At 40.2% G+C, this 13,430-nt stretch overlaps 1 protein-coding gene across 1 annotated transcript in view; it reads right to left on the bottom strand.

The window, feature by feature from the left end:
- Window positions 1–390: 390 nt before the first annotated feature.
- The window catches only part of cubn (cubilin (intrinsic factor-cobalamin receptor)), an 80,485-nt gene continuing 67,445 nt past the window's right edge, over window positions 391–13,430 (bottom strand). Inside the window, exons 59-66 of the mRNA XM_062991407.1 lie at window positions 7,694–7,899; window positions 7,049–7,211; window positions 5,423–5,631; window positions 3,702–3,846; window positions 3,407–3,588; window positions 2,697–2,862; window positions 2,375–2,610; window positions 391–646 (exon numbers count right to left, since the gene is read on the bottom strand). Coding sequence (XP_062847477.1) covers window positions 539–646; window positions 2,375–2,610; window positions 2,697–2,862; window positions 3,407–3,588; window positions 3,702–3,846; window positions 5,423–5,631; window positions 7,049–7,211; window positions 7,694–7,899 — 1,415 coding nt within the window. The 3' untranslated portion in view covers window positions 391–538. The remainder of the gene's footprint in view (window positions 647–2,374; window positions 2,611–2,696; window positions 2,863–3,406; window positions 3,589–3,701; window positions 3,847–5,422; window positions 5,632–7,048; window positions 7,212–7,693; window positions 7,900–13,430) is intronic.

Genomic DNA, 13,430 nt, shown 5'->3' with positions numbered 1-13,430 from the left:
TGTGCCACACAAGTGCCCCAACCACTCTACCTGCAGCCTTGCCTATCTGAAATCATTTAAATAAAACCCCTAGTTTTTTACGTGTTTTATTGTGGTTATTTTTTCAACTTTTAAACAAAAATAAAAATAAAGCATCTTTATTAAACATTACTTTTGTGGTGCAGAACGTTTATTAATCTTATTGAATCCTGTGATATGGCTCAGTGACCCAAGGTGCAGACTGAACCCAGGTCACTGGAGCTGTGAAGGAAACACTTTACCTGCTGTACCACCCTGATGCCACAAAAAATACACTAAACACAGTCACAGCGAAATATAAGTAAACATCATCTTTATTTTAAAAATACAACACACAGAGATTGCTGATCATATAAACATCTACACATAAGATTGTCAAGCAATTTTATTAATTAATTTGTATAATATGTATATTTAATTAGTCTGTAAATATTGCACTTGATAAAATGGCTTACATGATTAAAATCTGTTTGTAAACTTGCATTTAAGTGTGTACATGTACATTTTCTCCAGCTTGTCATCAGCTGCTCCATGTGAGCCTAAATCCAGACGGCAGTTTGGCAGACTGGGCGTGGAACACCACGAAGACGTGGTGTGAGCTGGCTCTGAATGGAGCGATATTTGTCTCCTACAGCAAAGAGGAAAAAAATAAACAAATGACATTATAAAATATATGTTTTTAATAAGCAAGTAATTTGAGAAGTATTTTGTGGCTTTGCTGATCAAATTCTGGTACATATCACAACATACAGCAAATACAGGTGACTTCTCTGTGCCCATATCAAAAGTGCTAGTTTGATTCAGAAATGTTGACAAGTCACAAAATACGAGTCCGAGTCAAGTCACGAGTCTTTAGGCTAGAGTCCGAGTCAAGTCACGACTCTTTAAGCTAGAGTCCGAGTGAAGTCACGAGTCTTTAGACTAGAGTCCGAGTCGAGTCACGAGTCTTTAGGCTATAGTCCAAGTCAAGTCACGAGTCTTTAAGCTAGAGTCCGAGTCAAGTCACGAGTCTTTAGGCTAGGGTCTGAGTGAAGTCACGAGTCTTTAGGCTATAGTCCGAGTCAAGTCACGAGTCTTTAGGCTATAGTCCAAGTCAAGTCACGAGTCTTTAAGCTAGAGTCCGAGTCAAGTCACGAGTCTTTAGGCTAGAGTCTGAGTGAAGTCACGAGTCTTTAGACTAGAGTCTGAGTCGAGTCACGAGTCTTTAGGCTATAGTCCAAGTCAAGTCACGAGTCTTTAGGCTATAGTCCGAGTCAAGTCACGAGTCTTTAGACTAGAGTCCAAGTCAAGTCACGAGTCTTTAGTCTAGAGTCCAAGTCAAGTCACAGTCTTTAGACTACAGTCCGAGTCAAGTCACGAGTCTTTAGTTCGACAGATTAGCGACTGTATTTTGTCGTTTTACTGAGTGCCTTTACTTTCCTAGTCATTGTGCAAATGAATGTAATTTCTGTAACAAGAAGGTACCAGTTAAAAGTTTAAACTGATACGTTTTGTTTTCACTGCAAAACAAAAGCGCGCGATAAATTACGGCACAGTGGCCAAAATCCAAAACACTGCAAAAACATCATAACCACTGCTTACCTTAGCTTATGTTCTTCCAGGTGCTATTAAATGTATAACCGTGTGTCCCATTAGAAATATAATTATAATTAAAAACCTCCAAACTTTTCCTGGTTGTGAAGTAAATCACGAACTCGTTAGAAAGCCAATCAAGCGTTTCACTGACAATCATCTGTGTGACGCAAACTGAATAAATACAAATAACAGCATTTCTTACTAAAAATTACAATCAGAAGGTCTGATTGGTTCGGAAACCAATTTCAACCATTAGTGCCAATTCTGTAGGAGAGTTCCTTTCACCCCAGTTGTTCCTGTGAAGTGCACTACGTAGGGTATTGCACCATTTTAAGTGAGATTCCAATCCAAAGGCAACGAAAATGTTCAAATCAAGTGAACTTCAAACTGTGTAGGGAGTAGGGAGTGACACTTCATCACTACGCCGGAAGCTGGCTGTAACATTTACCCATTGCGTGCGTTGTGGGTTAAGACGGCCGGAGCGTTATTAGAGAGCAGAAAACGACATATATATATATACTGTATATATATATACAGTATTCATATATATATATATAATTGTCACACGTAACTAATGTTAACACATGCTGATGCTAGGGACTCTTGTTGTTTTTGATTTTTTTGCGAGTCATGAGTCGAGTCCGAGTCATTTAAAATGAGTCGAGTCGAGTTTGAAGTCGCTGTGACTCGAGTCCCCCTCTCTGGTTTAATTTATTACTTGTTATTTAAACACGTATTTAGCAAACCGATTGCTCTTTACAGAAAGAACAGTTTTACCCACCGCTCCACAGTATGGCCCAACAGGAGGTGAGCTGGCATCCGGTCCATCATAAAGTTTTAGATAGTTGTTCTGACAGTCTCCAGGATCATCAATGCTGATCTGGTTAAACGTGACTGTTACAACTCTTCCACCTGGAGCTCTAATACCCCACTCACAGTGTGTGCCGTTGGCGTAGGTACCGGGGAAATCCGGACTGGTGAAAGATCCATGGTCTCCGTATAACATGCCACCACAACCTGAGGAAGAAGATCAGAAAATGTAACCAAAATAAGGTACACTCATTATAAATCATGATCTGTTTATTAGTATGTTCTCAACTTACCAGCTGGTGAGGAAGTCCAGGTGATTTCAAAGCCATTGCGGGCAGCAGAGAAATCACTTTGGAAGTGCAGGAAGAGCGTGTTGGATCTGGGGAAGAACGGATTTGGTAGTGTGCTCCCACAGTATCTGCCAAGTAGAGGTGCTGAAGCTGTGCTGCCGTTCCTTACCTAACACACACACATATACGAAATTCAGGTGCACGTATGCAACAGAAGAATATAAAACTCAGCCCACAGATACAGTGGTACCTTGAAACTCGACATCATTTGGTTCTGGGTGTGGCGTCGAGTTTAAAAGACGTTGAGTTTCAAGGTTTTTTTCCAATAAGGATGTATCGGAAACCTGTTAATGCGTTCCATGGTACCGTGGAACTGCATATATTTTAGGCTCATGTTAAATAATGGGGTTGTTTTTGATACTTATACTAGAAATAACCAAAATATAATAAAATAAAAAAAAACACTGAAATACAATTGAAAAACGGCTTTGCCGCTTCTCATTTGAATGCACCCTAATGCTTACACCTTTTTTTTTTTTTTTCTTACATTGCACGCACATTGAGTTTAAGGAAAGCGTCAAGTTTAGGGGAACAAATTTCTCAAACAAGGAGATGATCCCCCATTAACTTCTGCTCAACCCAAGTATCTCAGCCTCCCATTCTTTACTATCATTTAGAGACAGAATGAGAAAGACAAAAAATAAAAACCTGACCTCTAAGAAATCAAAGTTACAGGAGGGATGAGATTCCACATCAAAACTGTCAAAGAAGAGAGAGATGGAGCTGTTCTGAGGTGCATGGAGAACAATGTCACAGTTCACTTCATGAGGATACACTGCAGGCCAGCCTGGGCTTTTCAGGTACCCATAAGCCTGCTCATAGGTCCTGCTACATCCTGGGTAATGACATACAAAGACAGACATTATTATGCAAGTACTTTATGTAAGAATTAATTATTACTAGTTGTCGTATTACGTACGTGATTATACTATCATCCTGGGGACATACCTGCCACTTGGTAGGTGAGACTGAAGCCATTGCCAGGCATGAAGGTGTCCGACTGGAAGGTGAGGTGCATGGTGCGGTCGTAGCTGTAGAAGTCAGGGATGTGGGAGTCTACACCACAGAACTTATGTGCCTGCCCATAGTCTCCCTGAAGATGATCACATGATCATTATCACAGATAAGAATGAAGAAGTGTGCAGTACAATGAAATTCTGTGGTCAAAGTATAGGGTCAGCCATTGTACGTACAGGGTTAAGGGCCTTGCTCAAAGGCCCAACAGTGCCTGCATAACATAGCCTGACAATCTTCTGATTGATAGCCCAAAGCTCTACACACTGGGCTACCAATGTCCACCAAATAGGTTGCACAGGAATACACTATTAAACACAAGGCTTAGAATAAAGCCAAAGTAAGATGTTTAAAACCCTTCTATATACTGGTTTATTATTGAATCTGTATTATATAACTTTTAGGACTTGCGATTTGTGAAAATATTTTTGGTTACTCGACGTGTAATGACTGGGTCAATTTAGACTAGCTAATTCCCCTTCTGGATGGTGTTGGGGTGTAGAAGGAAACCTAGAAACTTCATAAAGAAACTTACACTGATCAGTCATAACATTAAAACCACATGAAAACTTGTTTCTACACTCACTGTCCATTTTATCAGCTCCACCCACCATATAAAAGCACTTCTCTATCTCCAACTGTTTCTCTACATACTTTTTAGCCTGCTTTCACTCTGTTCTTCAATGGTCAGGACCCCCACAAGACCACTACAGAGCAGGTATTATTTAGGTGGTGGATCATTCTCAGCTCTGCAGTGACACTGACACATGGTGGTGGTGTGTTAGTGTGTGTTGTATGAGTGGATCAGACACAGCAATGCTGCTGGAGTTTTTAAATACCGTGTCCACTCACTGTCCACTCTATTAGACACTCCTACCTAGTTGGTCCACCTTGTAGATGTAAAGTCAGAGACGATCGCTCATCTATTGCTGCTGTTTGAGTTGGTCATCTTCTAGACCTTCATCAGTGGTCACAGGATGCTGCCCACGGGGCGCTGTTGGCTGGATATTTTTGGTTGGTGGACTATTCTCAGTCCAGCAGTGACAGTGAAGTGTTTAAAAACTCCAACAGCATTACTGTGTCTTATCCACTCATACCAGCACAACACACACTAACACACCACCACCATGTCAGTTTCACTGCAGTGCTGAGAATGATCCACCACCTAAATAATACCTGCTCTGTAGTGGTCCTGTGGGGGTCCTGACCATTGAAGAACAGCATGAAAGGGGGCTAACAAAGCATGCAGAGCAACAGATGGACTACAGTCAGTAATTGTAGAACTACAAAATGCTTCTATATGGTAAGTGGAGCTGATAAAATGGACAGTGAGTGTAGAAACAAGGAGGTGGTTTTAATGTTATGGCTGATCGGTGGTGTACGTGGACATAGTGAGAACGTGCCATACTCCACACAGACCAGATTCTGTTTAACCAGAGCACAGGATCAAACCTGGTACCATTGTATCCAAGTATACAAGATTTACTGTGGAAAATTTAGTTGAACGCTCATTGATGTACTGTACTACCTGCTCTTAAGTGCTTATTGTTATTAGTTTTTAGAAAATAATAGTAATTATTTATATAATAATTGTTGTAATTACCTGTACTTAACAGACAGAGTGGACACGGTTCACTAACTGAACTAAAACTCACCACTGGCCAGTCCTTCATCTCCAAGAAGTTGCTGGTGCAGCTCTGGCTGGGCTGCAGATGAAACTGCTGGACTGCAACTTTCACTGACTCCTGAGGAGGAGCATCCAGAACCCAGCGACAGAAGGTGAATGGAGGATATGCGTTAGGGTAAGATGGAGAAATGATGGTCTGAGGTGTTGCTGTGGCATTAAATGTTCCTCCACATAACCCTTTGCAGAAGAAAAACCCAAAATTACTCACTGTAAGGGGTAAGTGGTTGAACATAGAAACTATTATTTACTGATAACTACTTGAAGTCTGGTGTAATTTGGCCTTTCACATTATAATATCCATGAAACACCATCCTTTCCATTTTGTTAAAGTTAAATAGATTTGTGTTTTGATGTTAAATTTTAAAAATTATACTGTCTCAGCAATGGAGGACCTTGCAAGGGCCCAACAGTGGCAAGCTGGCAGTTGTGGGGCTTGATTACTAGTCCAGTATCTTACCCACTGTGGATAGATAGATAGATAGATAGATAGATAGATAGATAGATAGATAGATAGATAGATAGATAGACAGACAGACAGACAGACAGACAGACAGACAGACAGACAGACAGACAGACAGATAGATGTATTAATCACAAAGGGAAGTATTTCTATTATTTAATAACATTAAATTATCATCTACATTAAATAAAAAAAATGATGTATTGCTTTACTATTTATATAGGGCAAGCTGTAGCCTAGTGGTTAAGGTACTGGACTAGTAATCAGAGGGTCGCTGGTTCCAGCCCCACCACTGCCAGGTTGCTGCTAGGCAATGCCCTTAACCCTCTATTGCTCAGACTGTATACTGTAACTAGAATGTAAGTCGCTTTGGATAAAGGCGTCTGCTAAATGCTGAAAATGTAAATGTTCTATGGTTAGCATATGTTCTACTTTGCTTGCAATACCATATTTTCACCAGAGAGGGCTCCAAATCCTCAAGTTACATAGTGCAATTTTAACCTAATTGGTGTACATTATAACCTTTTTCTATAATCTTAAATTAAGTAAATCAATCAGTTCACTATAATATTCTTTTTTTATTACATAATACTAAAAAACCCTATCTTCTTGATGCTACTGTCTGTTTCAGCAGGACAGAATTAGGTTTTTGGACTTGCCTCCCTAAAGTCCAGATCTTTTCTCTATCAAGAATTGTTGTCTGTAAAATCAACTCTGTCAGGAAGGCTTTAAAAATACAGGCAGAGTTGTACCAGAGTTTTGTTGACGGCTATTAAAAGTTATTAATAAAGGTGATGATTAATAAATGCGACATATTATTGATCAACATTACAGTGAATCTGGAGCCATCACAGAAACACTGGGCAGCACTGGAAGTCCATACCAGGATTTTACTCACTTACTTACTCACACTTACACATTGGGGCAATGAAAGGAAGATATTCTACCTCCTGGCATGTTGAGAGAAGGGAACAGAAGTTCCTAGTAAAAACTCAGTAAAAAAGAAGCGGATCAAACCTGAGACCCTGGAGCTGTTAGTTTATAAAGCCCTGTCCCAGTGTTACACATTAATAGCATTAATAATCACTCAGCTATCTTTACATAAAAAGAATGTAGAAAAGGTGATGGTCTTACTGTCTACTGCACTGTAGGTGGCATTAAAGCCTTTGAAAGCCACTGAACCATCAGACACAAAGTGCACAGTCAGGAAATTACTGGCTGACGTGTAGGGAGCAGGAACTGTAGTTCCACAGTATGATCCAACCAGTGGGTAATCAACACTGTCACCATCATAGACCTTCAGAAAAAAGCAACCATCAAAGATATTCAGCAAATTTCATAGAGGATTTATGCTATATGAACAAAAGTATTGGGACACTTCTTCTAATTACTGAATTCATGTTTGTTTGTTTATTAGGATTTCAATTATGTTTTACACTTTGGTTACATCAATGACAGAAATGGTAGTTACTCATTACACAAGATTCATCAGTTCACAAGGTTACATCGAACACGTCGTCTTGGACAATTTTGTATCTCCAATTCAGCTAACTTGCATGTCTTTGGACTGTGGGAAGAAACCAGAGCTTCCGGAGGAAACCCAAGCAGACACAGGGAGAACATGCAAACTATTTTATTACAATTTGGTTTTGAAATGGGACATCCACCAAGCTTAGGTCAAGTGACTGAATATTTTTGGCCATATAGTGTACTAGGATTCACCATTTAACACTGTATTTTATATATATACACAATATAAATATAAAACAATGTACATACCTTGACATAATCATACAGACATGAGGAGCCCACTCCATTTTCCAGCTCAAAAGTGGTGAAAGCAAGGTTGATGACTTTATTGGGAGCAATGGCGATGTTCCACAGACAGTTCATGTATGGGTCATACCTTCCATCCATGTCGATATCAGGAGAACCAAACATCCCCGAGGAGGAGGTGAGGTAGCCTCCACAACCCTGCTGAGGACCTGAGTGATCAAGAAAGACCAAAAGAAAGACAAAAATGGCTTAGAGACCATGAACAAGAAGGTGGTTCATCCAGAGTGAGGCTCAGCTACTGTGAACTCCCTTTAAGGTGGGAATCTCAAATGCATAAGTTCTGATAGTGTGAGACTTTATTCGAGCTCTCCCCTGATTATGTAGGGACAGTGGTAGCCTAGGGGGTAGGTAGAGCTTTGGGCTATCAATCGGAAGATTGTGAGTTTGAATTCCGGCTTTGCTACTGAACCCTGCTTTAGGGGGAACTGTACAATAGCTGACCCTGCGCTCTGACCCCAGCCTCCAAACAAGCTGGAATCTGTGGAAAAATAATTTCATTGTCCTGCGCACATGTATGTGTACACACCGACCAGGCACAACATTATGACCATGGACAGGTGAAGGGAATAACACTGATTATCTCTTCATCACGGCACCTGTTAGTGGGTGGGATATATTAGGCAGCAAGTGAACATTTTATCCTCAAAGTTGGAAAAATGAACAAGCGTGAGGATCTGAGCGAGTTTGACGAGGGCCAAATTGTGACGGCTAGACGACTGGGTCAGAGCATCTCCAAAACTGCAGCTCTTGTGGGGTGTTCCCGGTCTGCAGTGGTCAGTATCTATCAAAAGTGGTCCAAGGAAGGAACAGTGGTAAACTAGCGACAGGGTCATGGGCGGCCAAGGCTCATTGATGCACGTGGGGAGTGAAGGCTGGCCCGTGTGGTCCGATCCAACAGACGAGCTGCTGTAGCTCAGACTGCTGAAGAAGTTCATGCTGGTTCTGATAGAAAGGTGTCAGAATGCACAGAGCATCACAGTTTGTTGTGTATGATAATCAGTGTTATTCACTTCACCTGTCAGTGGTCATAATGTTATGCCTCGTCGGTGTATATGACAAATTCTATTCTATTTTTCTATTACACAAATAAACAGCGGATGGCACTAACTGTCCACCAAAGTTACTCCCAGCCATAGCATAATTAAAAGTGGGGTACCAGGAAATGTAATGGGTTGAGTAGACAGGAGGGAGGGCAGGGTTGTGAACCCAATGTATTGACTTGTACTGGTGCTCCTGATCCACATTTATTTAAACATATACACTGTAAAAAGGAGAATCCTAAGCACAATAAAATAAATAAAAAGTTTTAGTACATTATACAATAGTGTACATAAATTAAACTGCTATTTTGGGCCTATACCCAAACATTATGTAGTGAGGTGAATGTGTAAATGGTGAAATTGAGAATAAGATGTTTGATGTATTGATGGAGGACCAGTAGAGGACGCTAGAGGAAAGTTTTACTGTCAGTCAGCAGACAAAAAACTGGTTGGAAGTTAAAATGTGCACAAAGATGTCTGACATAAATTCTAGCAAGTTGCTAATAAAGAAAATCCAAAGTATTTTTTTGGTTGATATCACACATAACAACATCACCATATACATAAACAGTAACAGCATATAAGTGCACTCAATAGATAAAGAGATACTGACTCAACTTCTGTGTGAATTCTCTACAGTTTTCGAACAAAGAAATGAACACAATCTCTGATTAATAATTTAAAAAAGAAAGAAATGAATGCAAAGGTAAATGCTATTTTATATTAGATGTATGTACAAATAGAAAGAAATACAATACTAGCTGTGAGAGATCCTTCCAGATCCACCAAACGCAGGTCCAGAATATTCATTAGGAATTGACTGTTATTAATTATTTGCCTCTTTAAATCTTGTGCTACATTTCATTTACATTTTAAGCATTTAGCAGATGCTTTTATCCAAAGCGACTTACAGTTATGACTGAACACAATTTTGAGCAATTGAGGGTTAAGGGTCTTGCTCAGGGGCCCAACAGTGGCAACTTTGCGGTGGTGGGGCTTGAACCGGCAACCTTCTGCTTACTAGTCCAGTACCTTAACCACTGAGCTATCACTGCCCTTGAGCAGGCTCAACGATTATAAGCTATGAATCAGAAATTGATCATTATAATATCATTATAATATCAATAGCTGTATAGAGTTGCTTGTATGCACATGATCTTAGTAAAAACGTACATTATTTATTATTATTTAAAACTTACATTACATTATTTTTACAAATGTCACAGTTAAGTGTATTTAAAAATGCAAAGTAATATCTAGATCTCGATGAAAAAATTAACTAATAAGTATCTAAATGCTTTCAACTTTCAGCAACAGGATAGGGAAGGCCCTTTGTGCCCCTGTCCACAAAGCAAACACTATAAAGACATGAAGAAAAGCTTGGTTTAAAAAAAACTCCACTGGTCTGCACCGAGCCCTGATTTCAGGAACATCAACTGAGGTGTTAAGTGCCCAGCCAGATGGATGCTCTTTTGACTAAATGGGCACAAATTCCCACAGACCTGCTTCAAAGTCTTGTAGGAAGCCTATTCAGAAGAACGACCGTTGTTATAGCTAAAGAGATCACATGGAGGTCGGTCTATTTTATTATGATTTGTTTTTGAAATGTGACGTCCACCAAGCTTAGGTCAAGTGTCTGAATACTTTTGGCCATATAGTGTACTAAGATTTACAATTTAACACTGTATTTTATATATATATTGATCCGGCTCTGCTACTGAGCCACTGTTGGGCCGTTGAGCAAGACCCCTAACCCTGCTTTAGGGGGAACTGTACAATAGCTGACCCTGCGCTCTGACCCCAGCCTCCAAACAAGCTGGAATCTGTGGAAAAAGAATTTCATTGTCCTGCGCACGTGTATGTATATACACAGACCAGGCATAACATTATGAGCACTGACAGGTGAAGTGAATAACACTGATTATCTCTTCGTCACGGCACCTGTTAGTGGGGGGGATATATTAGGCAGCAAGTGAACATTTTATCCTCAAAGTTGACGTTAGAAGCAGGAAAAATGGGCGAGCGTGAGGATTTGAGTGAGTTTTACAAGGGCCAAATTGTGATGGCTAGACGACTGGGTCAGAGCATAACCAAAACTGAAGCCCTTGTGGGGTGTTCCCGGTCTGCAGTGGTCAGAATTTATCAAAAGTGGTCTACCCCTAGCTACCCCTAACAGATAGTTACATTCCCCAGCAATTAAAACTGTAGAAATTTCAGCTTGGCATGAACAACTAGTATTAACTAAACAACACTGAGAAAAAAAAGTAGACACTACTTGCTCTTTTACTTTTTAGATGCAAAGCACCTCATAGACCTGGCTCAGAACTCATTCAGCCGACAAAATAAAATCTCCAGAAGAGAGCTGTTGGCACAGAAAGTATTTTATCATGTGCTTTGTTCATATTACAATAAAATGCTTTTTTTATGTTTATCAAATGCTTTATCCTGGTCTGTATTGTGGCAGGTCCAGTTTCACTGGGAGACACTGGCTACAGGGCAGAAATACCCTGATATGGTCATTAATCCATCACTGAGCACAATAAATTATTACTCATGTAATGTAGTTTTCAGGGTACATACATTATTCTTAAATCTTTCTTCAAAAGTTTATGCCAAACAGAGTTTACATGGATCTGGAATCTATGCCGTTCACTGGGTGAATGACAGGAATACACCCTGGATAGAGAGCCGGTCCATCTGTCCACTGCACCCTACCTGGACCCCAAAACTCCCACTCAACCATATCAAGTTCTCCTACTTTATAAAGAGGGGCACATTTCAAATAGCATTAGTTTACTTAATCTGGTATTTAAATATCACATATGTAATCTCCAGATGTGGGTAGAGAAGCCAAATGTCATTTGCATCTAGCAAAACAAAACAAACACTTTTCTGTTGCTTAACATGACAAAGAAAAGAGAGACACGTAACACTGGTCCTTTTGTTTCTGCTCTTCGACAACATTGCCTGATAGTACGTTTTTTATCTGTGTTGACAGGGAGCCCTAACAGATTGTGGTGAATACCATCGATTGTAAGCAAGATGCTGCGCTGCATGTACCAGGCTGTGGAGGACAGAGGGGTAAATCTAACGACATCTTGTTTACTCCGCTACACAAGTTAAGTGGAGATCTTCCCAGCCCAGTTCTTTAAAGCCTCTTTTGTTCATTGTGTTCTGATTACATATATTATAAAATGTGACATACATGGCACACAGTTTGAGATGATACAGTTTTCTTAAAGCAGCAGATGTGTATCTTATAAACATCCCAATTCTATTAGAACTTTGTAATGTCTCTAAAAGAGTCACTCAGCAAATATGCCCATGAGCCACATCATTTACAGGACAGAAAACAGCACTGCACAGCAGAAATGTTTTAATGTTTTTTGTCAAACTAACACACTGTACTTTGTAGTTCTACAATTACTGACTGTAGTCCATCTGTTTCTCTGCATGTTAGCCCCCTTTCACCCTGTTCTTCAATGGTCAGGACTCTCACAGGACCACCACAGAGCAGGTATTATTTAGGTGGTGGATCATTCTCAGCACTGCAGTGATACTAACATGGTGGTGGTGTGTTAGTGTGTGTTGTGCTGGTATGAGTGGATGACACAGCAGTGCTGATGGAGTTTTTAAACACCTCACTGTCCCTGCTGGACTGAGAATAGTCCACCAACCAAAAATATCCAGCCAACAGCGCCCCGTAGGCAGCGTCCTGTGACCACTGATGAAGGTCAAGAGGATGACCAACTCAAACAGCTGCAATAGATGAGCGATCGTCTCTGACTTTACATCTACAAGGTGGACCAACTAGGTAGGAGTGTCTAATAGAGTGGACAGTGAGTGGACACAGTATTTAAAAACTCCAGCAGCGCTGCTGTGTCTAATCCGCTCATACCAGCACAACACACACTCACACACCACCACCATGTCAGTGTCACTGCAGTGCTGAGAATGATCCACCACCTAAGTAATACCTGCTCTGTGGGGGTCCTGACCATTGAAGAACAGGGTGAAAGCAGGTTAAAAAGGCATGTAGAGAAACAGATGTAATACAGTCAGTCATTGTAGAAATTCAAAGTGCTGCTATATGGTAAGTGGAGCTGATAAAATGGACAGTAAGTGTAGAAACAAGAAGGTGGTTTTAATGTTATGGCTGATCGGTGTATATTGTCTAATCAATTGAGGGTTAAGGGCCTTGCTCAAGGGTCCAACAGTGGCAACCTGGCAGTGGTGGGGCTTGAACCAGCAACCTTAACAGCTAGGCTACAATTGCCCTTTTTTCAATCAAATAAGATAATTTTACTTGCTGTTTAAACATTACAAATTTAATGATTTGTATCCCTGTACTCACATATTATTGACAATTTATGTAATCCTGATAAATTCATTAATATACTGCACATATGCTAATAGACAGAGCTGCAATTGAACACACAATACAATTGAGTGGTAGCTCTGGATTTAAGAACTTGTGATCAGAACATTGCTGTTTCATGTCCCACTTTTCTGCTAGTTCGAACTTTTAGTTGTATTTAATTTTGAATGTATTTTATATGTACGATTTGTGTAAATCCCGTTCATTCAAATGATCCTCCAGGCCACCCGAGGGTTCCTCTCTGGTTCCTCTCAAAGTTTCT

Source organism: Trichomycterus rosablanca, chromosome 3 (assembly GCF_030014385.1).
Source record: "Trichomycterus rosablanca isolate fTriRos1 chromosome 3, fTriRos1.hap1, whole genome shotgun sequence".
NCBI lineage: Eukaryota > Metazoa > Chordata > Actinopteri > Siluriformes > Trichomycteridae > Trichomycterus > Trichomycterus rosablanca.
Note: the sequence above shows the minus strand (reverse complement) of the source record. Positions and strands in the feature narration are given on the sequence as shown.